General features: G+C 52.3%; 2 protein-coding genes across 10 annotated transcripts in view; both read right to left on the reverse strand.

Annotated features, from left to right (window-relative positions):
- Nucleotide 1: 1 nt before the first annotated feature.
- CORO6 (coronin 6) lies at nucleotides 2–8499 on the reverse strand. 5 transcript variants are annotated; one of them, XM_027516962.1, is made up of 11 exons: nucleotides 8016–8499; nucleotides 6590–6849; nucleotides 5001–5123; nucleotides 4284–4413; nucleotides 3995–4176; nucleotides 2761–2880; nucleotides 2214–2318; nucleotides 1980–2125; nucleotides 1557–1614; nucleotides 1227–1457; nucleotides 2–1137 (listed from the first exon to the last, which is right to left on the reverse strand). In XM_027516962.1, the coding sequence occupies exons 2-11, from the start codon at nucleotides 6785–6787 to the stop codon at nucleotides 1015–1017; spliced, it is 1416 nt and encodes a 471-aa protein (XP_027372763.1). In that variant the 5' UTR covers nucleotides 6788–6849; nucleotides 8016–8499; the 3' UTR covers nucleotides 2–1014. The 5 variants fall into 5 exon arrangements, with proteins under 5 accessions (XP_027372763.1, XP_027372765.1, XP_027372764.1 ...); XM_027516964.1 differs by lacking the exon at nucleotides 2761–2880 and adding an exon at nucleotides 3271–3390 and having other exon boundaries at nucleotides 8016–8242; XM_027516963.1 differs by having other exon boundaries at nucleotides 6590–6789; nucleotides 8016–8240.
- A 3610-nt stretch (nucleotides 8500–12109) lies between these two features.
- The window catches only part of SSH2 (slingshot protein phosphatase 2), a 246458-nt gene continuing 232585 nt past the window's right edge, over nucleotides 12110–25982 (reverse strand). For all 5 annotated transcript variants that reach the window (XM_027519264.1, XM_027519266.1, XM_027519262.1 and 2 more), the window contains 2 exons: nucleotides 21223–22057; nucleotides 12110–19092 (listed from right to left, as the gene is read on the reverse strand). In XM_027519264.1, the coding sequence (XP_027375065.1) occupies nucleotides 17065–19092; nucleotides 21223–22057 (2863 nt within the window). In that variant the 3' untranslated portion in view covers nucleotides 12110–17064. The remainder of the gene's footprint in view (nucleotides 19093–21222; nucleotides 22058–25982) is intronic.

Genomic DNA, 25982 nt, shown 5'->3' on the forward strand with positions numbered 1-25982 from the left:
GGTTTTTCCTATTTGCCTTTACTGGGGAAGACCGCCCACCTGCGGGCTGAGGGGTCCTTCTGAACCTCAGAGTGGGGAGGGCTCTGAAGAAAGAGGATGTCTGGTGGGTCCTGAGCCGAGGGTTTCATCTGTCAGGGCCTCCAGGATTCTGGTGGTGGCATTTACAGAGGCTGGGGGTCTCACATCCCCACCCATGCAGGAGGCAGAGACTGAGCACTTAGTAAAATGTTTCATTCAGAACATCTTGTTTTCCTCCTAGAGTCAAGGCCACAGCAGAGGGCTGGGAGCTGTGTGTGTGTGTGTATGTACAGCAGAGGGCTGGGAGGTGTGTGTGTGTGTACAGCAGAGGGCTGGGAGGTATGTGTGTGTGTGTAGTGGAGGTGGAACTTGCTTCCTCATGCCAGTTTTCTGGTTGGTTCTTCTGAGGAAGTGCCACGCGGAAGCCACCCTCTCCCCCGCAGGTGGGGAGAAGGGAGCCCTCTGCCATGGACTACTGGGTGTAGCCTGGGGGACCGGCTCTACAGCCAACGTTTGTGTCTGTAGAAATGGGGTGACGCCCGTTCAGTTGACCACTCAGGATGGTGGGGTCAAGTGAGCTGATTAGAGGCAGAAGCGTTGTAATTTTCCCCAGCCTGGGGAGACCCGTCGAATCGCTACCCCTTTGAGGTCAATCCCAAGCTCCCCACCATCTCCAAGCATTAAGCTAACACTAAGCACTTTCTCTGCCCTGGGCGAGGAACAAAGGGGACACTGCCTGCGGTGCAGCACCATTGCTGAGGCCCCGCCAGCTCCTGCCTAAATCCCAGACGAGGTACGCCGCCAGGCGGGTGGCAGACGGACACGAGTCTCTGCAATTGTCCAGATCTCCCGCGAAGGGCGGAGTTCCCTCCCCAGTCCCCGCCCAGGCCTAGAGGGGCGGAGTGCGGAGCTCGGGACCCAAAGCCAGGGCCCTCGGGTGTGCTGGCGCTCCGCCCCACTGTGCTTCCCGGCTTGGACCTCCCCGTTGGCACTGCGCTAGTCCGTGCCGTCCACCAGCTCGCACAGCATGTTCTCCAAAGACGTGATGCGCTGCTCCTGGGCCTGCACCTGCTCGCGCAGGGCCTTGATCTCCTCCAGCAGCGTCTCCAGGGTGTGCTGCTGCGGGGCGCAGAGGACCGGAGAGGTGTTGGGCGCGGGGCGGTAGGGGGCTGTAGATTGGGCCTCGGTGGAGCCGCGCGGGGCCTTACCGACAAGGGAGCATTGCTGGCTGACTGGCTGCGACGAGGGCCGGAGGGCGGGCGCACGTCCAGGATGTTGCGCTTGGTGACCCGGAGCTCGCGGTGCTTGGGAGGCACGTAACCGTCCCTCAACGAGATGAGCACGGGGTCGGCGTCCTGACCTGATAGCCATTCGTCTGCTTCTAGGGCCGGCTCGGGGCCCGGCGTATCTGGGTAAAGGTCGTCCTGGAACAGGTCTGACTGCGGGGGGTAGGGAGACAGGAGAACAAGCTCAGTGTCCAGCCTGCTCCGCTCCCTTCCGCCTCGGAGCTCTGCCCAACCCTCTCGAGATCAACTCACCTTGCGGGGCACAGTCATGACGATGGGTTCACACTTTCTTTCGTGCAACTTGTAGAACCTAAAAGGGAGCGGGGATCAGCACCCGCTCAGGCTCCCACTCCCTTCACTTTTTCTGGGGACCAGGGGGATCGCAAAGAGTCGGACACTTGCTGGGCGCCTACGATGCCTTGCACTTTAAACACATCCAACTGGTAAAACGCCTCTGAGAGGGTGTTTATCATCCTTAACAGGTTAAGAAACTGAAGTTCAGAGAATGTCAAGCGTGTAGCTTTGGGGCTGGCACTGGAAACAAGTCTGTTTGACCCCAACCTCCCAATCCAGCCCACTCCTTTCCAAAGATTACACGCCTGGGGAAGCCCCCGCGTCTTCCCAGATGGGACGTGGGGACAGAGGCAGGTGAACAGGAAGGGCAAAGCTGCTGACCGTGCGATCTCGCACTTGCTGACATCGAGTCCCCGCTTGGGCATGAAGCCCATGCCCCTCTGCGGCTCCTTGCTGCTGAAGGTGTTCAGGTAGTGCACGAAGGGAGGTTCCTCGGTGATCTCAAAGTACCGAATGCTGCTGTCGCCCTGCAAAGCCAGTCGGTTCAGAGCCGTATCGCGCAGGCCCCCCTCATCTCCGTCCGGCCCCCTCTACTTCCCTCCCGGCCACCAGCACCTTGCCGCACAGGTAGACGATGCTGGAGTCGGGATCGTAGAAAGGCAGTAGGACCCCATTGCTTGTGTCCATCTCCTGCAGCGCCACTGGCTCCTCGAAGTTGTTCTGCCCAAGCACAGGAGGCGTGAACAGCCAGCCCCAGCCCACCCTCGGTGGCGCTTCCGGATGCCCCGAAGCTCCTGGACACTGCCTGCCCTCCCTGATGCCCTCGCACTCCCAAGGCACCTCTGGTGAACGAAGCTGCAGACCCAACCTCTGGACACCACTCCTGGTCCCCCGCACCTAGACCCCCTGTGCCGCCGCATGCAGTCACCGCAAACCACCCCCAGGGACTCGGCATCACCAGGTGGGGGCGCCAGCATGGGCTCCTTCAGGCGACGCAGCAAAACTGGGCAGAGGGGTGGGTGTGGGGATGGCAGGCGCTGCCAAGGGGGCAGCAGCCTCCAGCCCTGTCCAGGTGGGCATGCCCTGCGGGTGGGGGGCGCCTGGTCCCTCCCCCGTGATGCCAGTCCCCGGGGCACACACCCCAAGCGTCCAGCTGCGTTACCGGGTCCCACAGGCCCAGCTCTCGCTGGCTCATGCGGGTGAAGCCCGTGGTGAAGATATGACCCTGGCGCGTGAAGACAGCCCGCATGGGCCTCATTCCCTCGTGGGCCGCAAACCTCTCCTGGGGGCGGAGGGGAGACAGGGAGAGGCGTCACCCAGCTGCTTGCCCTGGGGAGCCTGGAGGGCCGGGCAACCAACTTGCTGACTTGGGTGTGAGGGCGGGGGCGGAGACAAAAGGGGCCCTAAATATTCAGTTTCCTGGGGCCCCCCTGGGTGGCCGCAGGCCTGGAGAGCACGGGGCGCGAGCTTCTCTCTGCAGATGCTGAGCCCTTAAACGCCCTCAGGGCAGGGGAGGTGTCTTCGGGCTTCCCTGGAGCGCGGCCAGGCTCTTCCCAGACCGGAGCTCCCCGCTCCGCTTCGGCTCTCTTGGGCGCGGGCCACGGCCGGGGAGGGCGCTCCCAGCTGACCCAGCGAAGGAGCGAGCGCGTGCGCCCAGCGCGGCCTGGCCTACCGGGTCCCAGAGCGCGAGTTGCCGCTCACTCATCCTGCTGAAGCCGGTGCTGAGCAGCTTCCCGTCTGTGGTGAAGACGGCCCGCAGCGGGCGGGCGCCCTCGTGAGGCCGGGCTCGCTCCTGCTCGCGGGGTTAGTGGGTTAGAGCGCGCGCGGCTCCGCCCGGCCCCGCCGCGCTGGACGCGCGCCCTCCGCGCCGACGTGCAGTGTCCCGCGCAGCCCGCGCCCCGGGTTAGATTGAGGCTGGTGAGGCAGGTGCCACCGCCCTCGCAGGCCACCCAGCTGGGACAGACAATGCGCGGGGATGGCCCCCAACCCTCCGCCCGGCTGGTCAACTAGGTTGGAAAGGGGCCTGCCCGCGAACCAGGGTTGGGTCCAGACCCGGGAAGAAGGCGTGCCAGCTGGGAGGAGAAGGGTCCGGGGGCTCAGGTTCATGCAAGGTCTGGTGGGAGGATAGAGTTTGCAGCTTCTCCCCTTCTCAATCACAAATTGGGCAGCCCTCATCTAGGCTGCTGAGACGCAGGGAAGGGGAGGAAACAGGAGCCGGGCAGAGACCAGCGGAGCTGGGGGCTTACTTAGGGCAGGGGGCTAAAGGGAGGACTGGGGTCTGGGATCGAGGTGGAGAAGGTGAGCGCTGGAAGCAGGGCTCAGGGGAGGGCGGGTACAGAGGCCTGACAGCTGCCCCCTGACATAGGGGCTGAGGAGCGGCCAGGCCAGGCACTCACCGCCACCACCTGGCCCTTGCGCGGGTCGATGATTCGCAGGGTCTTGTCCTTGCAGGTGGTGGCTAGCAGGCTCCCGTTGGTGTTCCAGCACACGCTGTGGATGACGTCTGGGTGCATGTCGTCTAGACTCAGGAGCACCTCCCCAGTGCCCACGTTCCAGATGATGATCACATTGTCACCACCTGCCCAGAACGGCCAGACATCATCACCTGGGCCCTGCCTTTGCCACTCCCCCCACCCCCCACCCCCCGCCTCCCCGATGTCTATTAGAACCCCTAGCCTCCCAGACCTGCACTGAGCAGGACATTCCGGGCAGTGGGGTGCCAGGAGAGGATGCCCACACGTTTGGAGTGGCCCTCCAGTGTGATGATGGGCTCTGTGATGCTGCGCACAGGGGTATAGTCTGGAATCTGCCACACCTGGGTGGAAGGAAAAGGCGTAGGGTAGGTGGGATGAGGAGCCAGCTTCATCACTGCTCCTCCCCTACTTCCTGGAGAAGGAAATGGCAAGCCACTTCAGTATTCTTGCCTGGAAAATCCCATGGACAGAGGAGCCTGTTCATGGGGTTACAGGCTACAGTTCATGGGGTCGCAAAGACTAGGACACGACTGAGAGATTTCACTTCTTCCCCTAATCCCCCACCCCCACTCCACCGGCTCTCTTGCGGGGTAAGGGTCAGATGCAGGACATGTGATGGTGGCCACCTGGGGCAGAAACGGCTGGGAGCCAGGAGGGGGCGCTGTCAGCTCTCCAGAGACCTCCCTACTCCCCTGAGCAGGGAGACTTCAGAGCCCTGCCTCCCTGCTCTTCAGGCTCCAAGGTGGCCACGGCTATAATTAGTCCTAAGCAGTGCATCCTGGGAGGGGGTGGGCATGTAGCTGAAAATAGCCTGGGAGCTGGGCAGGGCAGGTCCTGGCACTCAGCACCTCCCTTACCACCTTACAAAGCACAGGTGAGGCCGCCCTCCCGGCTTCCCATGCCCCACAGCCCAGGAGCTGGTACCTACCATGATGGTGGTGTCGTCTGAGGCACTGGCAATAACGTTGTCATTGTGCGGGCACCAGTCAATGTCCAGCACAGGGGCAGTGTGCCCAGTGACCAGTGGGTAGTTCTTATCCACTCGCCCTGTCTGCAGGGGTCAGAGAAGGAGATATGGGGCTATTCTCCTGTGTGTTTTCAGGGGGCTGGGAGTGGACCTATTTACATCTCAACTGTCTGTTATCTGTTGTCTCTTTGCAGAACTCACCCCCTCTCTGCTCCTCCAAACCCAGACAGCCTACTTCCTCTACTTCCCTGAAGGCAGAGTCTAAGTCATTTAATATCAAGGAATCAGACACAGAGAGATAAGATAACTTAACCAAGGACACACAGCAAGATACTGGTAGAGCCAAGACTTGACTTCTCAGTCCAGTGCTCTTCCAAGAACACCTCCTTGGAGGACGCTGTTATTGGGCCTGTCCCCTGCACCTGAAATCTCTCTGGGAAACCCCTTCTGGACTAGGTCAAGGTAAGGTTATATGCAGTGCAGGGCTGCATAGCTCCTTCCTAGCCGCAATGGGCAGATCTCTCCCTGGTCACTGGCTTTACCTTGGAACCACCAGCAGCAGGCATTCCTCATGCCTGCTATCTCCTAACCTGAGCTGAGGCCCATCTATTTTTAATCTTTATGGTATGTTTGGGGGGGGCTCTGAGGCCTTTGCAGGGGCTGGCATCGACCCAGACCAGGCGGCAGGGGAGAGGGGTGGCTGTGTGGCACTGGAATGGCGGTTGTACTGGGGGAGGGGGTGGCTCCCACTGAAATTTGAGCCCTGGGGATGGTGTCCTTGGATGGCGTCTGCATTGTCTTGGAGTGAGTCACTGGCTATTGTCAGGCCTCATCCTGACCTTGCCACCTGTGGGGCCTCTCCTAACAAGGTGTAGAGGCCAGAATCCAGGTCAAGGTCATGCCTTGGAGTGGACAGCCTATGGGTAGGGATGGCTGAGGGGCTTGAGGCTACTCAGTAAAGGTGATGGTCATTGCTTGGCCCCCATCCCTGGAGTATTGGGGGCTTTGGCCTCATGACATATGGGGACATATGTCATGTCCCCCTGCCTTTTGCTCTTGTTCTACCTCACTGCAAGAACCAGAAAGGGGGAGGCAGCCAAGGATTCTGGATAGAGCCTGACCCTGTCCTCACTGTGCTGCTCTGGGGTGTGATTTAATCCAGTAGTCACCCTGGGCTGGGTACAAAGATCCAGAGGCCAGAAACACGAAGGGGTGTGGCATCAGGAGAATAGGAACAGAATCCAGCCAGGTCCTGACTCCACTGCTTCCCAACTATCCATCACCTCCTCCAGGTCCCTGCTGGGTACAGGATGCTGCAAGGAGAAGGGATGGGCTGTGCGTAGGTGGGGACCAATGTGATGCTGCTGTTCTGGGAGGGGTGAGGAGCTCCCAATCGGTCCCTGAGAGATTGGGGGATAGGGAGCAGTCAGTCCGCCTAGACTGCCCTGCCGAATTAGGAATGGAGCTAGGTGAGAACACAGGCTGCTGTCCGGAGTCCCCAGGAGTCACAGTCGGTGTCCTCCACCTGCTTCCTTCCCCTCATCCCTCACCTTGGCCAGAGGCAGGACGATGAAGGCACCTCCACCCCCAGCCTCCACAATAATGGCCAGGAATTTGGGGTTGACGGCACAGAAGGCGCTGTCCCATGTGACCTTGGACACACGGATGTCCTCGTAGGCCTGGTCAGCCTTTGCCGCCTGTCCAAACACGTGGCGGAACTTGCTCTGCCGAACCACGCGCCGGCTCATAGCTGGGGGCAGAGATGGAGGATCTCAGTCCCCAGAAATGCTTTTGGTCCTTAGTCCTGTAGCTGTGGGAGGGAGGAAGAGTTGGGGGAGTGGCAAGTGAGAAGGATTATCTTGCCAAGAGTCAGGTATAAATTAATATAGAGTCTGGTCCTAGAAGCAAGGCGTTTTCTTATATATGGGAAAGTTCTTTGCTTAGTTCGAGGGACTTGGATTTGGGACCTGACTTCTTCTTAGAGAACCGGCCCTTAGACTGGGGCCAACAGTGGAAGCTAACTGGGCCTGAAAGCTTCCTGGACCTTCAAGTGGTTTTGGGAGGAGCCTCAACACCAGGCTGCCCTCCGGCTGCCAGCCTTGGGTGAGCATCTCTTCACCGAAGTGGTTTATCTCCCAGAGGCGTCTTGGTCCAGAATCAGAGACTTCCTGGCTTAAGGCCATTTGTGGGGCTAGGACTGCAGCCCCCCAAGATTCTAAGCTCAGCATCTCTGGCAAAGGTTAGGCGAATGGGGTTTGCCTTTTTCTAAAAATTTGCCAAGGAGGAGTTCCTCCTGTCAGCTAACCTGAGTCCTTCCTGCTCCTGCTGTCATCAGTTTCTTCCCATGCTGTCGGGGGTGGGGTGGGAGTGGGAGGAACGCGCTGTAAGGTAGATTTCCTCCTCCCACCCCTCTCGCACCGGCTTCTCTAAGAGGCCCTCACGACAGTATTCTGGCTTTTACCCGCCATACTTCAGTCCCACTTCTCCTCTGGGTCCTCTCTCCTGCTAAACTCTTGCGGCTAGGGTCCTCGAACCCCTCCCCAGGCCAGAACCAAATTTTCAGAAGTGGAATGGGGAGGGTGAGGTGCCTCTTCTCCCGCTAGGAGCTTGCACTCAGCTCTTCCCCAGGCACCACACCAAGCGCTTTCCAAGCCGCAGCCACTGCCTCCAGCCCCTCCCCAGCACCGGGCATCCTTGTGCCCTTCAAGCCGCTTCTGCAGCCCCCGGCCTCAGGCCCGGCCTCTGGCCTCCCCGCACCCTCCTCCGGCCCCGGCACTGCGTTCTTGCGAGACGAGGTGTCTGCGCCCTGAGGGCGCGCGGGCCGCTGTCCGGCCAAATATAGACGCCAAGTCCGCCCCGCCCGGGACCGAATTTGGCGGCGGTGGGGGGGAGGGGGGAGGGAGCGCAGACCTCTGTCCCCTCCAGACACCCCGCCCGCTCCACTGGCTGCGGCGGCGGTGTGTGGCGGGGGAGTACCTGCTCCTGGGCCGGCCGAGAGGCGCTCACGCTGCGACTTCTCTGCGGAGGGGCTTGGGGGTGCGCTGAAGGCCGAGGGAGGCGTCAGGGCGCCGGAACTGCCTCTCCGGGTGTCCGCGGCGTCTGGGGCCCGGGCGTTCGGCTGCGCGCTCCGGCCGCTGCCTGCAACTCCCGGGGCCGGGCGCCGCTGCAGTCCCAGCTGCCGCTGCCATCAACCTGCGGAGGCGGGGCTCCGGCGGGGGCGGGGTCACACAGGCCCCGCCCCTCCGGCGGCGGGAAAGTCGAGCGCTGCAAAGGCAGCGCGACTCGTCCTCCGGCCTGCGAGAAGCGTCCAAAGTAATTTTGCGTGTGTGCTGGCGGGCTCCGCGCCTACCGGGTGAACTGGGGAGGCCCAGGTTCCCAGACCTTAGAGCTGGGCGCTGAGAGAGCGAGCCTACGAGGGGACGCGCTCCTCTTAGAGCCGGCGGCCGCGCGAGATCAGATGCCTTCGCGCTGCATTCCTGCTGCAATCACAGTCCCAATTTAGCCAGTCCCGGCAGGCCGGGGCTGTGGGACTGCACGTCCACACACCACAGAGGAGAGAGCCCGGAGGATGCTCTGGGGACTCTTGGATGAGGGCCTAGGTTGGCCCAGGGCAGCTGGGAGAGTCCCTGACAGGGGGCTGTGAATGTTACTGTGTTATTAATACACTGTCACTGTACTAGACATTCCACCCCTTTAGGGAGGATTCCACTGAACAGGGCAGAAAGCAACCTAAAAACCGGGAGTAGAAATGAAGAAGAAAAAAGTGAAAACCAGGTTCAAGGAAAAGCAGCTGGCCCAGGTCTTTCGCCAGATTTTAGACACTAAACCTGACTCCTCAAGTCTTGAGGGCCTTGTTTATATTGATGTTCTACTGTGTTCCAGGGAAGCCCCTACCCCACTCCCACTCCCTTCAAGACCCTTGGATGAGTATTGACTAAGATTAAGTAAAAGTTAAAGTCGCTCAGTCGTGTCCGACTCTGCGACCCCACGGACTATACAGTCCATGGAATTCTCCAGGCCAGAATATTGGAGTGGGTAGCCTTACCCTTCTCCAGGGGATCTTCCCAACCCAGGGATGGAACCCAGGTCTCCCTCGGGGCAGGCAGATTTTTTACCAGCTGAGCCACAAGACAAGCCCAAGAATATTGGAGTGGGTATCCTATTTCTTCTCCAGCAGATCTTCCCCACCTGGGAATCGAACTGGGGTCTCCTGCATTGCAGGTGGATTCTTTACCAGCTGAATTAGACCAAGATTAAGGAAGAGATAAAAAGAAATCTGATCAAAATGCAGCCAGTGAAAAACAATTAGTCCCTCTAGCTGCTCTTTAAGCAGTCTCACCTGCTGCCTGGATTTCTTCCTTTAGATCATAAGGCCCTGGAGGGTCCAGGGGACCAGCGATTCTCATTCTCCAGGAGTGAGTGAGTGAAGTCGCTCAGTCCTGTCCGACTCTTTGCGACCCCATGGACTATACCCTACAAGGCTCCTCTATCCATGGAATTTTCCAAGCAAGAATACCGGAGTGGATTGCCATTTCCTTCTCCAGGAGATCTTCCCAACCCAGGGATTGAACCCGAGTTTCCCGCATTGTAGACAGATGCTTTACCATCTGAGCCACCAGGGAAGTTTTTCTCTGGACACACCTGGAAATCAATGGAACACAGCTTTTCAGAAGGTAGAGGTCAGCATTAGGGGTAAAGGGAGGGAAGGTGGTGGGAACCTCAAACGGATCAGAAGGCTTGTTTCTCAGGAAGAGTCCAAGTATTCAGTGGCTTGTGGGCCAGACACTTGTTATGGGTACTTCAGGAATGATTATGGCATTGGAGTGGGGCATAAGAGTAGTGTACGAAGAATCTCCCTTTTACCTAAAGATTCCAGGCACCTGATTAGGAGGAAAAGACCTGAGGGACTCAGTAGCTCCTTAATAACAATAGCTACACACTGTATTACAGACATTACACTTACTAATTCCATTCTGATAATAGTCTTCTGAGATGGGTGCCATTATTACCCCTGTTTTACAGATGAGGAAACTGAGGCAGGAAACTGAGACAGTAGAGCTGAGATTCTTACCCAAGAGTTCTGGTGTCTGGGTCAAGCTTTTCAGAACCATGCATTTCTTTTTTTTTTAATTTTAATTGATTTTGCTGTGCCGGGTCTTCGTTGCTGCTTGGGCTTTTCTCTAGTTGTGGCGAGTCGGGGCCTCTCTAGTTGCCTCTCGTTGTGGAGGACGGTATCTAGGGTGTGCGGCGTCAGTAGCTGCAGCTCCTGGACTCTAGAGCATAGGCTCAATGGTTGTGGTGCACGGGCTTAGTTGCTCTGCAGCATGTGAGATCTTCTGAGATCAGGGATTGAACCTATGTCTCCTGCATTGGTAGGTGGATTCTTTACCATTGAGCCACCAGGGAAGCCCAGCACCATGCATTTCTGTCTCTCCTTGAAGGAGAATGCCACTTTGTCTCACAAATGCTGATACCAAGAGTTACGTTTTGTGGCACAGAGGAAAGGCCACATGGACTAACTACAAAACTGGAGTTTTAGCCTTGCTCAGTCACCCTATTTTTGCACCTTTCTTGAGCTGTATAATGAAGAGGGCTGGGTTAGGTTCTTTCCAACTCTGTACCACTTGTTGGCAGAAAAGCTACGTGACATGCTGTCTCCTACCTTGAAATGGCGTTTTCTTCTTCTCTCCTCTCCTTTTCTCCTTTTTAGAGAGAGCCAGGAACTCCATTCTAGAGGGAAAGGTCTGGGGCTAAGAAGCAGGAATCCTTCAATCCATTCTGCCTTCAGTTCCATCACTTGGGAAGTGGGGGAGGTGTGCTCTCCAGGTACAGGAGCAGAACTCAGATATTATTTAGAGCTGGTAAGGCTCAGCCCTGCCCTCTAGCCTTCTGGCTGCCAAGGCCTGGCAGATCCATGGGTGAGTGGAGCCAAGGTACAAAGAATCAATCAGTGGAAGAAGCTTCTTGGACTTGGTGCTTTCCCCTGCTGTTATCCATCTAAACTGCAATCCGTAGAAGACAGGCATAGAAAGCCACGACTGATCAGGGTTAGGGACTCCAGGCACCTCTGGAATATTTTGTGAAATGACCTTGCCTTCATCATCAGGCACTCTGGCACTCGAGCCAGACACCAGTGGTGTGCTCATCTCATTTGATATGGATGATTCATATCATCCACAAAACACTGACAAGGCAGTGTTTTCTCTGGAAATGGAGCTTTCCCTGGATGGTAGCACTGCTTTATATGTGATGAACGGCATCACTAAATATCTCATGATGGGTCTGTTGGAGGGGTGGGAGAAGTGGAGACCCCTTCCCTCCCAGCCTGGTTTGTTGTGGATTTTGGGTTGTGCCGTGCAGCTTGTGGGATCTTAGTTTCCTGACCAGGGATTGAACCTGCGCCCTCTGCAGTGAAAGCTCCGAGTCCTAACCACTGGACCACCAGGGAATTCTTCCCCTCTCTGCCCTGTCCCCAGCCTGTTTTATTGGAGAGCTGCTCTTTGGCCCCATCTCTCTTCCTCTACCATTGACATTAAGTACTCCTTTTCTAACGGTGGGAGAGGGTTAAAGCTTTTACTTCAGAAAGTCACGTCCCATTTCTAGAAACCTTTCTGTGAGCTGAGGTGCCTTGTGCCGAACAAAAGCTTGTGAACTCTCATTCATGTCCAGAGAGGTCATCTACCCAAGAAATCCAGTCTCTGCTGAGCCAGGTCACGGCAGCTGTCCTGAGCAGACCCTTTGTCCCACAGATGGCGGAGGAATTTTGGTTCCTTTGCTTATTCATTCTAACATTTAGGTGGTGGCTTTGACAAGAGCCTCTTTGACCAGGCAAGTTCTCAGCCTGGTCACTTGATTGGAGCCACACTATCTGAAATACCCTTTGGTGACCCCATTTCCCATCCAGTCCCTGTTTTGTGAGAGGTAGAAAGTTTTATTTTCCCCAGCAGTCAGCTATCTCATGAGGAGGGAGAGCAATCAGTGAGAATTGATTCATGGTTACCATCAGTGTTCTCTTCCAATCCCACCTTCTCACCACCCCCCTCTTTTGTTGCACTTGATCGAGTACACGCTTCATCTTCAAAATAAAAATTTATTCAATCTGTAACAAGAACATTGAATCTGCACATTTGCGCACAAGTTCACATTTAAAAACAGCGGAGCACATCAATAATAAAAAATCTATGATACAAGTGGAACATCCCAACCAGCAGGAAGATTAAGGAAGGAGATGAGACCACTCTTTATATTCTGCTTCAAATGCCTCAAAAAGGTCCCAGAGATTCCAGGGAGCACCTGCTTTATTTAATAAAATGTGAGCATAAAAGTTTGGGATTGCCTGGGCAAAGGTTAACAGTCAGTGGGAGGGGCTTTGGGGACTTGTTTTCTACCTTTACAACAAGTCCTACAAAACAAAGTAGAAAGGAAAAAAGAAAAGGCACCTTAAGCTATGCCAAGCAAACCAAATTCCAATAGAACATAAAAACCAAACAATTCCCTGTGGACTTACTGATGGGGAAACATTTCAGGGCCAGTTAGTTGCCCAGCTTCCAGACTGAGTCATCAGCTCGAGTTAAGCCCCGGGTACCGGAGGCCGCCGCTAGTGCTGCTGTGAGGACACAGATGGTGGCCCTAGTCACACACCTCTTGGGGCATCTTCAAGCCGATGAGGGCTGATTCCAGTTTAGAAATTCTGCCCCAGATCTCTGGGGCACTGAGAAAATGAGGCTGGTTCTCTTTTCACAGCAGGAGCCAGGCCCAGTCACCCTCCACTTCCAGGCTATTAAAATACAGAAGCATCTTGCAATAGCCTTCCATGGCATCCAGGGACCCCAAGCCCTGGAGAAGGGTTAGGAGTGTGCAGCTGCCTGCTCTAGTGGCAGGCAAGTTTTCATTCTAATACGGCCCCTGGATGAGTTGAGGCAGTAAATAAATTTATGCCTAATACATGCCTTGATCTTTTAGTTTGGAAGGGAAAATGAATCCAAGATGCTCTTAAGTTGGATTGGTGCTGAAAGAAAGAGCTAAGATTTCATCTCATCTACCATCAAAAAGCAAAACAAAATTGAAAAACAACACTAGCCATTCACCACTACAACCATCACTATAAGACCACACCATCACTGAGGAAATGACGACTGTTTCCATACAGCGTGTTGGCTGGGAGTGCAGGACACAGATGGAAATCAGCTCCAGGTGGCCCCCACTTCCCCATGAGGGCTGACCACAGGGCCTTGCTCTGTGTGAGGATGGCCAGGGCGGGTGCCTGGAGGAGGAGAGGGAGTGGCCATCAAGATGATGCTCCTTTTAATACTCACAATGTAAACAAAGTATCCACAGACAGTTGTTCAAAAAAGCCAAAGAATGGCTTTATTTTAAAAACTGAAAATGCCCTTGAAAATGACCCTTTTCGCATAATGCTTTCTTAGAGAGAAATAACTCCCAACCAACCCCCCCCCCCAAAAAAAAAAAAAATCTCTACTAAACATGGCTAGATCACTTCAGAACTGAAATCCTCAGCTGGAACAAATGAAGATGTCTGTGAGCTGCTACTCTCAGCAACTTCAGGTCTATCTGACGGCATCTGTCTGGGGCCTTTTAGCAGGAGGGGGGACCCCAGAGCCTGGGTGGTCATCCTCAGACTGTCCTTGGGGCTCTTGGTAGTTCCCAAAACAAGAAAGAGGAAATGCCAGCTGGGATACAGGTACAGAAGCAGGAGAATGCTGGGTAAAGAGCCTGAAATGTTAGGAATGATCCCAAACATTCGGAATCTGAAAGGCCATCCAAATGAGGTGAGATGAGGATGACTACAGTACAGTCCTACATCTGCCAGAGCACACACCATGCTTACGTTGTTTCTAAAATCAGAAAAGCGGGGCTTTTCCTGCTGACCGGAGCGCCATCCAGATTACAGCTCAAAATCTGTGTGCCCGGGGGCTTGCACCCCATGCACCACGATGTGACTTTTTACACACACACGCACGCACACACAATCACACAGCCCTCCAGAATAAATTTTGAGTCAGGCTATGGTAGTTTTCAAAGTAAAGAGAACAAGAGGCACTGAGCGAGAGGTCAAAACTTCTACTCATCTCTGTCAATTGCCCAGACCTGCTGCTTTGGGTCTGAGTTTTCCATGAACAGAAAAGGGAAATAGGTCACCCGAGATTATCAGACCGTTTGAAGAGAATACAGTTTGGAAAGTTGTTGATAGGCTATCATGGACTTCCCCTGGACAGAACTCAGCTACGTAAATAGCACAAGAACACTCAGTTGTGGGAGTCTGAGGGCTGGCAAAACCCCATGGCATGCTTGAATTACAGACCTCATGTAGAGAATGTTTCTTTAGGCAGGTAAATTAAATGATTAAAAAATATAATTATTTTTTAAAAAAGGCAGAGCAAGACCATTTCCTCGACACTTAAAAAAAAGTTTCTTTCTTCACAGCGTTTGATGGTTCCCTGACCCCCCGCATCTCTGCTGTTATTTAATGCAGTGAGAGTGAGCATTGAACACCATGGCGAGAACAGTGCAATACTGCCGATGCCCAGGTGTGTCCTTCTTGATATGAGGGATGTCACCATCTCAGGGGAGTCACCGAGTGGACACGACTCTTTACCTCCATGCCAAGCCTCCTCTTCCCAACCCCGCAGTTTCCTGTCCTTTCCCCATCATCTTGGTGATGGAACTGCCTCAACCAGACAGGGCAGTGTCAATGGATGATTCCTGGCAACTCATAACCCTGTCTTGCAAGTCTCCTCACACTGGAACATGCCGCCTAGCAGAACACTTTACAACACATTAAATATCCAGGAGTCACAAAACTGTGTGGATGACACATCTGAACACTGAAGAAACTATTTTGGAACAGCACAGATACCTATCATTACTACACCTTAAAAACACTTGGAACAGGAGGTTTCTAATTGGCCTCCTGGCAGGGACGTCAGACCCAACTGTGGCCTCCTCACAGCAACTGGATTCACAGCTCATCTTGAGCACCTAGGAGTGGCCTCAGCCCACCTCTGCTGTCTCCTTTGGGTCACCCTGTCCTCACCGAGCTCTGGTCTCTGACATCACATTCACAGCCTGTGAATCTGTCGTCTTCTCTCAGTGCTGTGATGAACCCCAAACCTAAACCTCAGCTCTGTGCTTGGTGTATTTCTCAGCGACGTGGCCATCGACCAAAGCACACAGGAAGCCAATCTGTAGACCTCTTTGGTTCTGAGGAGCTGCAGAAGGCGTTCCTTCTGGGCTAAACATGTGTTCTGTAAGAAGCTGAAACAGGGTATTTATGGCAGGTGCTCCTGTGTTAAGGGCCTCCACAATAGCAGCAAAGCAACAGCATCCTAGATGTGGTCATTAGGGGCACCTGCCCTTGCTGAGGCCTCCCTGTGGCTCTTCAGCCCAATCCATTAGGGGCTTCTGACCTGGGCAGCAGTAACACTCACATATGCTCCCTGGCTCTGATTCAGCCAATGTTCTGGGATTTCAGTCTCAAAGAGGCATCAGCCTTCAGTCACGCTGCAATCTAATTGGGAGCCTTTGGGGGTTTCTCTGAGGAGGAAGTTACTAACACATAATTTGGCAGGAGCTGGTGATTAGAAGTCTCCATTTAAATTACACCACTGTCCACAGATTCTCTGCAGATTCCTACCAACACCCATGAGTTTTATTTCTGTGGTATCTGTATGTCTTCCAGTTGCAGCTTTACTCCTTCTTAAAATGGATAAATCAAAAAGACCCTACAACACTAACAACAAAACAATGTAACAAAGTGAGGACATTATGTACATAAATACTGTATATAAACTAGAGAAATGACAAATCTTCCAGGAAAAGAAAAAAAACTTATGTCAAGTGTTAACAGTGATAATATTAAACAGAAAAACTTTGCATTCACTGGAGGTTATACATAGGTCATGTAACAATTCAAATATCTATGAAATTAAAAAGTTAGGCAGCGTTGGGAAAAACAGCATGAGGGAGGAAAATAAATTGGAAAAATATGGCCATGAAACTTAAAAGGCCCGCAGAATTATTCAAGTAACGAAAGGGTTAAAACCCTACATCTGTACTCATTTTAGAACACACACACATTTTCAGTTGCTGTTTTTCAAACTTGGCCCTATCGTGTTTTCTCATTGGGAGGATGCTGCAGAGCACATTTCCGGCGGGTAGGGGGGAAGAGGGGGTGGGGAAGAAAGGGTAGGATGACCACCTTAGTGGAGTCCATCCACCCAGAAGACACTGGGCGTGACCACCTCTCCACCCCCAATTTCACCTCTTCTTATTCAGATTCCCTTTACAGAGGACCTCTTGGATTTCATTTGGAGGTCATTTTAAATTTAATAAAATGATTTGCTTGGGGTAAAAAAAAAAATAAAAGTATTTGCTTGATAGGTTTACAAAGCCAGCCGTTATCATGCCTTTTTATAATGATACACTCTGCAGACCAGAAGAGATGAATTCTGGAAGACCCTCTTTGAAAGCAAAGCAGAGCCTGCCCACCTCAGGAACTCCCAATGGGCTGCACTGAGAACACGCTGACGTCAGGCTGCCCCCTTCAGCAAATCTGAATCCAATGCATCAGGTCTGGAGACCAAACCCTCATCACACAGGCCCAGGGCAGCGCTTCCAATTTCCAGCTTCATCCCACCCTCCCCATCTGCTTCCTTCCTCAATCAAGCCAGCAGGCCTTTCCTCGGAGGGCAAAATGAGGAGCAGGTGGCAGTTGATTGAAAAACAGCACGTTGCCTTGGATAAAGGTGTTCTTTGAAAATGAGTGTTTTTTTGAGGTTTGAATTTTCCCAAAAAAAAAAAAAGACAAAATGGTCTTGCCGTCCAAATCAAACTCTCTCTCACACACACTCGGGGTGGGGGTGGGGAACAAACCCTGCATGCGCCAGGAACAGTAAAATGACCAAAATATTATAAAATTAACCAATAAAGTGCATGGTTCCTTACGTATTACACCTGCCCCTTTTACAAACATTTCTTTTAGAAAATCACGTGTACAGGCTCAGAATCACATGGTATTATAGAAGGGGTTGGTTGTCCGTTTTTTATCATTTGCTTTTCTCAGTCTCCTAAGGGGGTGAGTTCTGCCGTGCTGCTCTCGGGGCGCCACAGCCAGCCCCGGGGCCGGGCTGGTGTCCTGCAGTCCCTGGGTCGGTACCGAAGGAAGGCCTCCTTCCGAACTAGTCAATCCAGGTCCTGCCCTGGGGAGCAAACACTGCTGACTGGAACCGAACTCTTTGGCATACTGTGCAAGGGGCCTCTCCACTGGCCTGCTCTGCGCGATGCACTCTGTGGTTCTGAGCTGCTCTATCAAATACTTGGTGGGCTCTCGGTTCTGGGGAGTGTCTGGGTTTTCTGGGGGCTCCTGGGCCTCCATGCCCGAGTCCGTTCTGAGGAAGGGCTGAAGCAGTTTGAGATGAGGGGACTCAGAGGAGACAGGCTCCCTCTCTGGTGAACAGTCTTTACAGAGGTCCAAGTAACCTAACTTGGCAAGGGAAGCTGAACGCCTCATTTGGGGTGGCTTGGGGAGCCCTACCTGGGAAGTTGCTCGGGACTCGATTTCTTTAGCGCGTCCCTTCACCACCCTGGGGCTCTGACTGGGACTCTCTATACTGTCGCTACTGGAGCTGTGTGGGAGCTGATGGGCTACAGATGTTGGGTCCAGTTTTTCTGGTTGCTCCCCGATATTATTACCCAGTTGGCTGATTAAATGCAGGTCTTCGCTACTGAACTGGGAGCCCTGATATGGCACTTCACTGGCCCTGGAGAGGGGGCCCTCCTGACTTTCTTCCCAGCTGCCCTGCTCCGTGGAGGGCTCGCTGTCTGTGGTGCTGCTCTGCCCTGTGAAGCCTTCCAGGTGAACCACCGTCTGGGGGTGCAGGTGATCCGGGCTGGCGCCACATGGCTGGGTCGTGGGACTGACAATAGGCGCTGCTGGGCTGCTCAGGGTGGGGGGCAGGTCGACTGGCCTGCTGTGCTCATGCTGGGGAGAGGAAGAATGAGGCGGAGGTAGCACTCTGGGGTGCAGAGGAGCCTGGTCGGGGCTCAGCGTCCGGTTCAGATTTTCATCCAGAGCACAGAGGACAGTGAGGGTCTCTTCCACCTTCACTGTCCTCAGTCCCTGCGCCCCACTCTTCTCACTGCTGGCTCTTTCCCACCCTGGCCCGGGATCAGGGGATGTGGCTGTGTAGGTGTATTCAATGATTTCTATCTTCTTGGGAAAGGCAGCAGGGGCCGCTGGTGTCTCGGGCCCCTGGCCGGAGACCACAGTCCTCGGCTCCCGCAGGATACCTTCATGCCGTGGGCCATCCTGAGTTGCTGGCGCTGGGTGAGACTCCCGCAGCTCAGGGGCTGGGACGATGGCAAGCTGCTCAGGACGCGGTAAAGAGCCAGACTCAGACCCACCGCATCGCCCTTGGCCCCTGCCCGTCTCTGGCTCCTTGGGGACATATGACAGTTCTGGGGCGGCTTCGTCACTCTTCCCTTTCGCTGCCAGGTCTGCCACTGAAGAATCGTTCTTGGAATTCTTGCGAGTGGACAGCGAGGTCCCCGCAGGGGCAGCACCATGGTGCTCCTGTTCTTGCCGCAGGCGCTCCTCAAACTCCAAGGTGGCTCGCCTCACGGACCCGGGGTACCACTTGGCACCCGGGGGCATCCCGGGGCCCCAGAGCTCTTGTTCCCCCTCCACTGGTTCCTCTTCTTCTACCTCTGCGGTGGAGGAGTGTGCCCCTGGGCACCCCTCGGGGTCCCCCTTCCCTGAGTCTTTGGCTGGTTCAGGCTGGGCTGGGCAGGAACCTTCACTCTGCTCCAGGTTTCCAGGTCTGTTCTCGGCGGCCTGGGCCCTCTCCAGGGGCAGCTCGTGGACGATGTGCTTCTTTGGTGTGTGGCATGGGTTGGACAGCACGTCTCCTTTCACTTGAATCTGTCCAACTCCTTGACTGATGGATTCAATCTCAGTGACGATTTCTTTGACTGACATCGCATTTTCTGAGTGCGGCTGCATGAAGATGTCCGGGCTGACCTGTTCTGAGATTGCCTAAGGAGAGGAAACAGTGAGAAGGTTATGGTAAACTGGAGTCTGATTCAAAGAGCCAGACTGATTGCTCACTAGGTTCCAGGAGAACCTTCTGGCTCTGAGGACACAAATCATGGGGTGCCTGGAACTGTCCTCTGCCTGGGGTTACGCTCTATTTCATGGTACAAGAAAAGAACAGATTCACCAAAGGCAGAGATCCAAAATTAGTCATACATCGTGTCACTGCCTATTAAACTTTTGTTCTGTTTGCTCAAATAGGATTCTGTTCCAATAGCTTGCTCCAAAAGTAAACAGTAAGTAGCCCTGGAAGCTCCTATAATCCTTATTTTCTGAAGACCCTGAGCCTTCTAGATTCAGGCCATCCTGGGGTAAATGAAACTTTTCCTCTCTAGCCTATCAACTTCTAGCCTAATCTGGTTCAAGGGGAAGAGTTCCACTGAAGGGCTCAGTGGCCGCCTTACATACGCCCAGAGTCTGAGGGAGATGGATGTCTGACTTGGAGTCTCACTGCTCTCTTCTGTCCTCTGTCTTGCCAGCTCTCATCCACTCCTCCCCCTGCTTCTCCCAGTGGCCGCACCCCAGCACGTGAGCACAATTCCTATGTTTCATGGGGCTCCTTCCGTGGCTGATGCAGCCACATACCTGAGCACACTCAGAAACTGTGACTGACATTTTACTGTTCCACCAGTTACAAGTCCCCACATGGGTTTAGAACTAAGCCAAAGAAAACTGGCCAGTGCGAAATCAAGCCCTACTGTAAAACAGTTAAGAATCTCAGAATTCAGAGATGGCCCTTGGACGTCTCTTAAAGCAACATCATTCTGCGCCTCCATCTATTTTGGCAGCATTTTTGCAAATTTTCAAAGTACAGTATTTCCCTAGGAATTGTTCTGGTCTTTCTCCTTCATAAGAGTCAGAGCTAGTGCAGACTAGCAAGGCCAGTTATGCCTTTGGGAGAAATGTGCTGGGACATCAGGCAGAGGCCAACTTGCCAAAGCTGGGAGAGAAGCCACAGCGGGCCCAGTATGGTGCAGGGGCTGTGGAGAGAGCGCTCATATGACCAGGAACTTTGCAGAAAAGCTATTTCTGTCAGAGCCGCTGCACCCATTAGTCCAAAGGTGAGCTTGGGCATTCTGGTCTCCCGGTAGAAATGAAATAGAGGCATAACTTTGGGGGAGAAGAGAAGACAGAAGCAGAGGCAACAACTGCCCTGGGTTGGTTAAGAAGAGAGAAGAAAGATGAGGCGTATATGAGGTGGTAAATTTAAGTAGGTGGATATCAGGAGATGTCAAGACTCTAGTCAGCTCCATTGAAATCATTAAATGACTTCATTTATGTTAAACCAAATTGATCACCATTTACTTCCCATTATCAATCTAAGATACCATTGTTTTTAAGATACCACCCAATTTCCAAGTCAAAATGAGAATAATAATTAATTTGAGTCTTAGAACTGTTGACACATAATAACCGTTCCCCTCCCTGGTCTGAGATGGCTCAAAGGAACTCATCAGCCAGAGAAGAATCTTGGGATTCTGTCTGCTCTTAAATTATTTCCTCAAATCATCTCTCAATTCTCGAATACCAGAGGGTGGCAAGATGAGGAACAATTCAGACACATTATCAATAGCAAGAACTCAGCATGGGAATTAGCTGCTACACCAACAACTATTAATACATGTCCAGTCTTTGAATTTTCTGAAGCAGAAAGAACTTCCCCAAACAAATCCATCCTCTCAGAGAGACGGGTCTCACTCAGGCAGCAGGTGAGTCCCTGGCACCTCCCTGCTGAGAGAGGGAGATATGATCTGAACTGCAGAGGTCCAGGGGGGACCTCTCCTTGTTCTGGGACGACATGCATTTTGGCTAATCCCTTCTTCCCTCATCCCCTTTCAGAAATACTTCTAATGACACCAAAAGCCTGGAAAGATAAATTCCTTGAAATGCCACTGATTTAAAAAATATAACTATATTTAAACCCTAAGTTTTCCCAGAAAGTCACAGCCAGACTGTCTCTCTTATATCGCCTTCTTCAGTCTTTATCAGTATCAAAAATAGAGTGAAGAATCCCAAATATTCTGTCTTCACAGAGAACAAAAGTAGGGACAGAACCATAAAGAGAGTCTTTACCTTTGACTGCTCCTCATCTACTGAAGATTCCTCAGATGCGTGGGGAGTATTACTCAAAGAGCTGCTTCTCTGGTCATCAGTGGTCGCTTCAGAAGGGGCTGCTTCCACCACTGACAGTCGACAGCTCTCATTCCTTCCTCCACCCACTTCCTCCATCCTTGAATGAGAAAAAGATCGGGACCGGGTTTCTTGGGAAAGCTCTACAAACTTCTCCAGAGCACTGAAAAAGTCAATGCGATCTCCACTGAAATCTGAGACTGTGGCCTGGCAGCTGGGTTGGGGGCTTGGTGACTCAGGATCCGGGGACATGGGGAGATCTTTCAGGCGGGATGTCAGCTCTTCCATGGGCAGCAGGTGGACATTCATGTCTGCTTTCAGCGCGTCCGTCTCCAGATCTTCCACAGTTAAGTCTGGGAACTTGTGGGCCATTTCTGGGTCCTTTCCAGGTTGGATTAAGGCTTTGGATGCATGGCAGTTGTCAAGAGGGAATTTCGGTTCATTGAGACAACACCCTGATGAGCATCCATTGATGTCATTTAGGTTTAATTCATCCTCAATCTGTCCGGCGTGAAATTCCTGAGACGTAAACTCCAAGCAGATCATTCTTTCTTTGGTGCACAGGGCTTTCTGATTCTCATCCTGCGGGACCACGTGTTCCACAAAGACGGGAGGGATGGGTGGGTGGCTCTCCATGGTCTTCACCTCGGCAATCTGGTCTGCTGAGGTGGTAATCTCCTTTTTGTTGAGTTCCAGTCCTGGTTTGCAGATGGGTTCGTGGTGGTCCGAGAGGTCGCTATCTGAATGCGATCTCCAGAGTTTGTTGTGCCGCTGTTTGCTGTGGAGGACACACATAGGAAATGCCTTACTCTGATTTGTGAAAACAATCAATACCCTTGTAAATCTTATCCCGCAAGATGCTCTGTTAACGCCCAGTGGGAGTAGGCAATCAACAGTTGAAAAGAGGCTCAATGTTACTAAGAGCAAACAACAAAAACAAAGCAAAGCAACAACAAAGACAAATGAATATGAGATCTGACTTTTTACATCGGACTTATGAGAGCCGAGATGGTTGCTAACAGTTAGTGTGGATGATGGTTTGCGCAAACTAGCACTTTCATGATACATGGTTGGTCGGGGTGTGAACTGTAGAATTTCAAAGGATGAAATCTGGCAAGAGCGCTCAAAATTTAACCCTTTCACCAGCAACTCTCCCTTTAAAATTTTTACTTTGAGAAATACTACTACGTAAGTGCACAAAGCTATATATATAAAAGGATGTTTAACACTATGGCACCAAAAAAATTTATTTAAATTACAGTCCATACACTTACATGCTATGAGGCTATTAGAAAGAGTCAGTATTTCAATGGAACGATGTCCAGGGTGTATTATTAAGCGAAAAGCATGTTGAACACACTTGGAACATTTAGTTCCCATGTCAGAATAAATGTAGGAAAACATCTGCAGGAGCACCATTAAACTGGTAACAGGGTTTATTTTGAGGAAGGCGGGGCTTTCACTTTGGGGGAGGGCTTTACATTCTACACTCTGTAGTATGTCTGTAATTTGTGAATTTAAAATGAGCATGTTTAGTATTAATAACTGGGGGGAAAAACTAAAACAAACAGCAAATAATACAAAGAGAAACACTTCAATGGAGCCCAGCATAAGTCCTCATAATGAGAAAAAGAGCGATAGAGGATTCATCACTGATGTGGAACTGTGAGGAGGGTGACAGTCTTTCTTGAATTAGAAAGCAAAGATGAGGGAGGTCCCTAGTGGTGCAGTGGTTAGGACTTGGAGCTTTCACTGTGGCGGCAAAGATGAGGCTAGTAAATCTGGAGATGAAGGATGGTAACAGAGAGGAAGAGGATAAGCATAAAGTACAGGCCCCTTTCATAAGGATATCTGGATAAAAATCACCAAGCTAAAGTGACCCCGGAAAAGGAGGTAAGCAAAAAGACTACACACACATCCATCCTGTGGTTGATTTTGTGGAGAGGAGGTCTGATGAGATCTCATTTCAAAGCCCGCTCTAACAGGGAAGCACAGTTCCCAAGGCTCCAATCAAAAAGAGGAAGGTGGCCCTGTGGCTGGCCCAGGGAACAGGTCGCCAAATGTGGCATTTGGGGGTGCGGTTTCCACGACTCACAGGCGGATGAAGAGTTACTTCACCTCAGGGTGGAATGGGAAACAGCCCAGGACAGCTTACTCAGGGCACAGGGCCATACCTGCCTCGGCTGCCCGTGAATCTCTGCCGAGTCATGCGCCTGCACTAATGTGAACCCCTGTTTGTTCTCAGCTCTGCACCTGCTCTCAGCTCCCCCGCCTGTTGGCTGCTTGGGTGGGGCTCTCTCTGACTCAGGCCTGCCCAGCAGAAGGGTGCTTTTCCGGGTAGGGAGCAGGTCAATTGTTTATGAAGACAGCTATAATCAATTAGCTGGCTGTAAGGTAGGCTTTTCACCCTTCCCAAGCTGCACGAACTCCAGCCACCCCTAGGAGGAGACAACATATCACACATCCCAAATGCGTGAGTGGTGGTGGGCGGGGGCCAGCGAACTGGTTGGATAGGTGGGGCCTTCGTGACCAACAGATGCCCCTGCGCTTTAAAGTTCCTTCTTTTCAATCGAGACACTCTGTTTCCTGACCTAAATAATGACTGTGTTCTCCAGTTTCTGCTCTTCGCCTATCGTGAGGATTTTCAAACTGGCACCAAGTCCTCTCAGCCACCATGGTGGGGTGACTCTTGTGATGCAGACAGATCACTGGGAAGGCTATCTCTGGGAGGAGCTGTTCTCACCCTGATAATAAACAACAGCTTAAGTCACCAGGCAACTGTTATCTTCCTGGTCCTGAGAACCCTCCAAAGCATGTTTCTAAAGAACTGCCTGTAAGTCACTAACCAATGAGACGGATGTTATGCTAATAGGCACAAACAGGGCCAGTCTCAGAGGAAGTGGCTGACATCATAGCTGCTTTACCCAGCAGGGATTTCCTTCCCTTCCTGCAGAAGATAATCATCAGAAAATACTGGGTCAGAGCTCTGGAATTATACTGACACCTCCTGTAAAGGAGAGAGAAAAATCCTGATCCAAAAATAAGTCTGATTCTGCCGCCTTTTTCATTTTTGCAGTAGGACCTGCAGGGAGAGTGGCAGGCAGGTCTCTGACAGTCAAGACACAGCCTTTGTTCCGTGTGGCCCCTTCTCATCCTTCTCCTCCCAGTGCAGAGGTCAGTAACCAGTGACCTGAGTTTTGTGCTGATCACACCCTCCTTTTTCCTTATTGTGTCATCACGTTTTGTTCTGATAATACATAGCTTGGTTTGCACGTTTTGGATTTTACATAAATGAAATCATACTGTGTATTCTTCCACAAATTTTTTTTTTGGGGGGGCCTAACATGTTTTTAAGATTCATCAATGTAGCTATAATTTTATAGTGTAGACAGTAAGCCACAATTTATTTATCTGCCCTGCTGACCAGCAGTTTTGGGCTACGAATGATTACAGACAACACTGTGGATATTCTTGTGCCTGGTGCCGTTTGGTTTCTCAAAGGTGTTTACATATAGGAGGGAAAAGGTGGGTCACAGGGCCCGTGTGCATTGTTAATTTTACTCAGTAACACTAACTGCCTCCCAGTGAAGCCTCTTCGCAAGCCAGTTTATTCTAATACTCCATCAGTAGGGAAAGATATAAGACATTAGATCATATTTGTTACTTTAAACTGTTAACATTTATACTCAGCTGATGCTCCAGGTAGGCAGCAAGTAAAAAGTGAATAAGTGGTGGTCCGACTCTTTGTGACCCCATGGACTGCAGCCCGCCAGGCTCCTCTGTCCATGGAATTCTCTAGGCAAGAATACTAGAATGGGTAGCCAGTCCCTTCTCCAGGGGATGTTCCTGACCGAGGGATCGAACCCAGGTCTCCCACATTGCAGGCGGATTCCTTACCATCTGAGCCACCAGGGAAGCCCCAGGCAACAAGTAAACAAGGTCAAAAAGAACTTCAGAGCTGGTCTGTGGCCTGGATGATGCAACCAAGTCTCAGGTTCTTTTCCTCCCTGAGTGGCCTCTGACTTGAATTTGGATTCATATAAATACACTGACACATGTGAAATGACTGGGTCATTCTGGGTAGGAATTTGGCCTTTTACTTAGTAAGTGAGCAAGAAGGAAATCTAAACAACAGGATGCATATGAGATCCCATTCTCTTGCCTCCACTTTTTCTTACTGTTAGTTGCTCAGTTGTGTCCGACCCTTTAGTGACCCCATGGATTGTAGCCCACCAGGCTCCCCTGTCCATGGGATTCTCCAGGTAAGAATACCGGAGTGGACTGCCATTTCCTACTCCAGGGAATTATTTCTTCCCGACCCAGGGATCAAATCCGTGTCTCTTCTGTCTCCTGCACTGGCAGGCAGATTCTTCACCACTGTGCCACCTGGGAAGCCTCTTATTGTTACATGTTTGGTGAAGTACCAACTCTTGAGAAAATTATGTAGAGGAAAACACTGTTAAAAAAGGAGTATCAGTTGTAGTAAAATCAAAGTGTTTATGGTCATTTCTCAGGGCATTAGGCAGTCTGCAGAGAACAGAAGAAGGAAGAGGGAAAGAAACCATCAGCTGAGCATCTTCTGAGCTGTGCATGGTCCTAAATGCTCCAAGATTATTTCACTGAAACGCTATTAAGAAAATCCTTTAAACTCTACCTGTGATTGGCTGTCACCTGACCAGGAATCCATGTCCTCTCATTCTCAG

Source organism: Bos indicus x Bos taurus, chromosome 19 (assembly GCF_003369695.1).
Source record: "Bos indicus x Bos taurus breed Angus x Brahman F1 hybrid chromosome 19, Bos_hybrid_MaternalHap_v2.0, whole genome shotgun sequence".
Classification (NCBI taxonomy): Eukaryota; Metazoa; Chordata; class Mammalia; order Artiodactyla; family Bovidae; genus Bos; species Bos indicus x Bos taurus.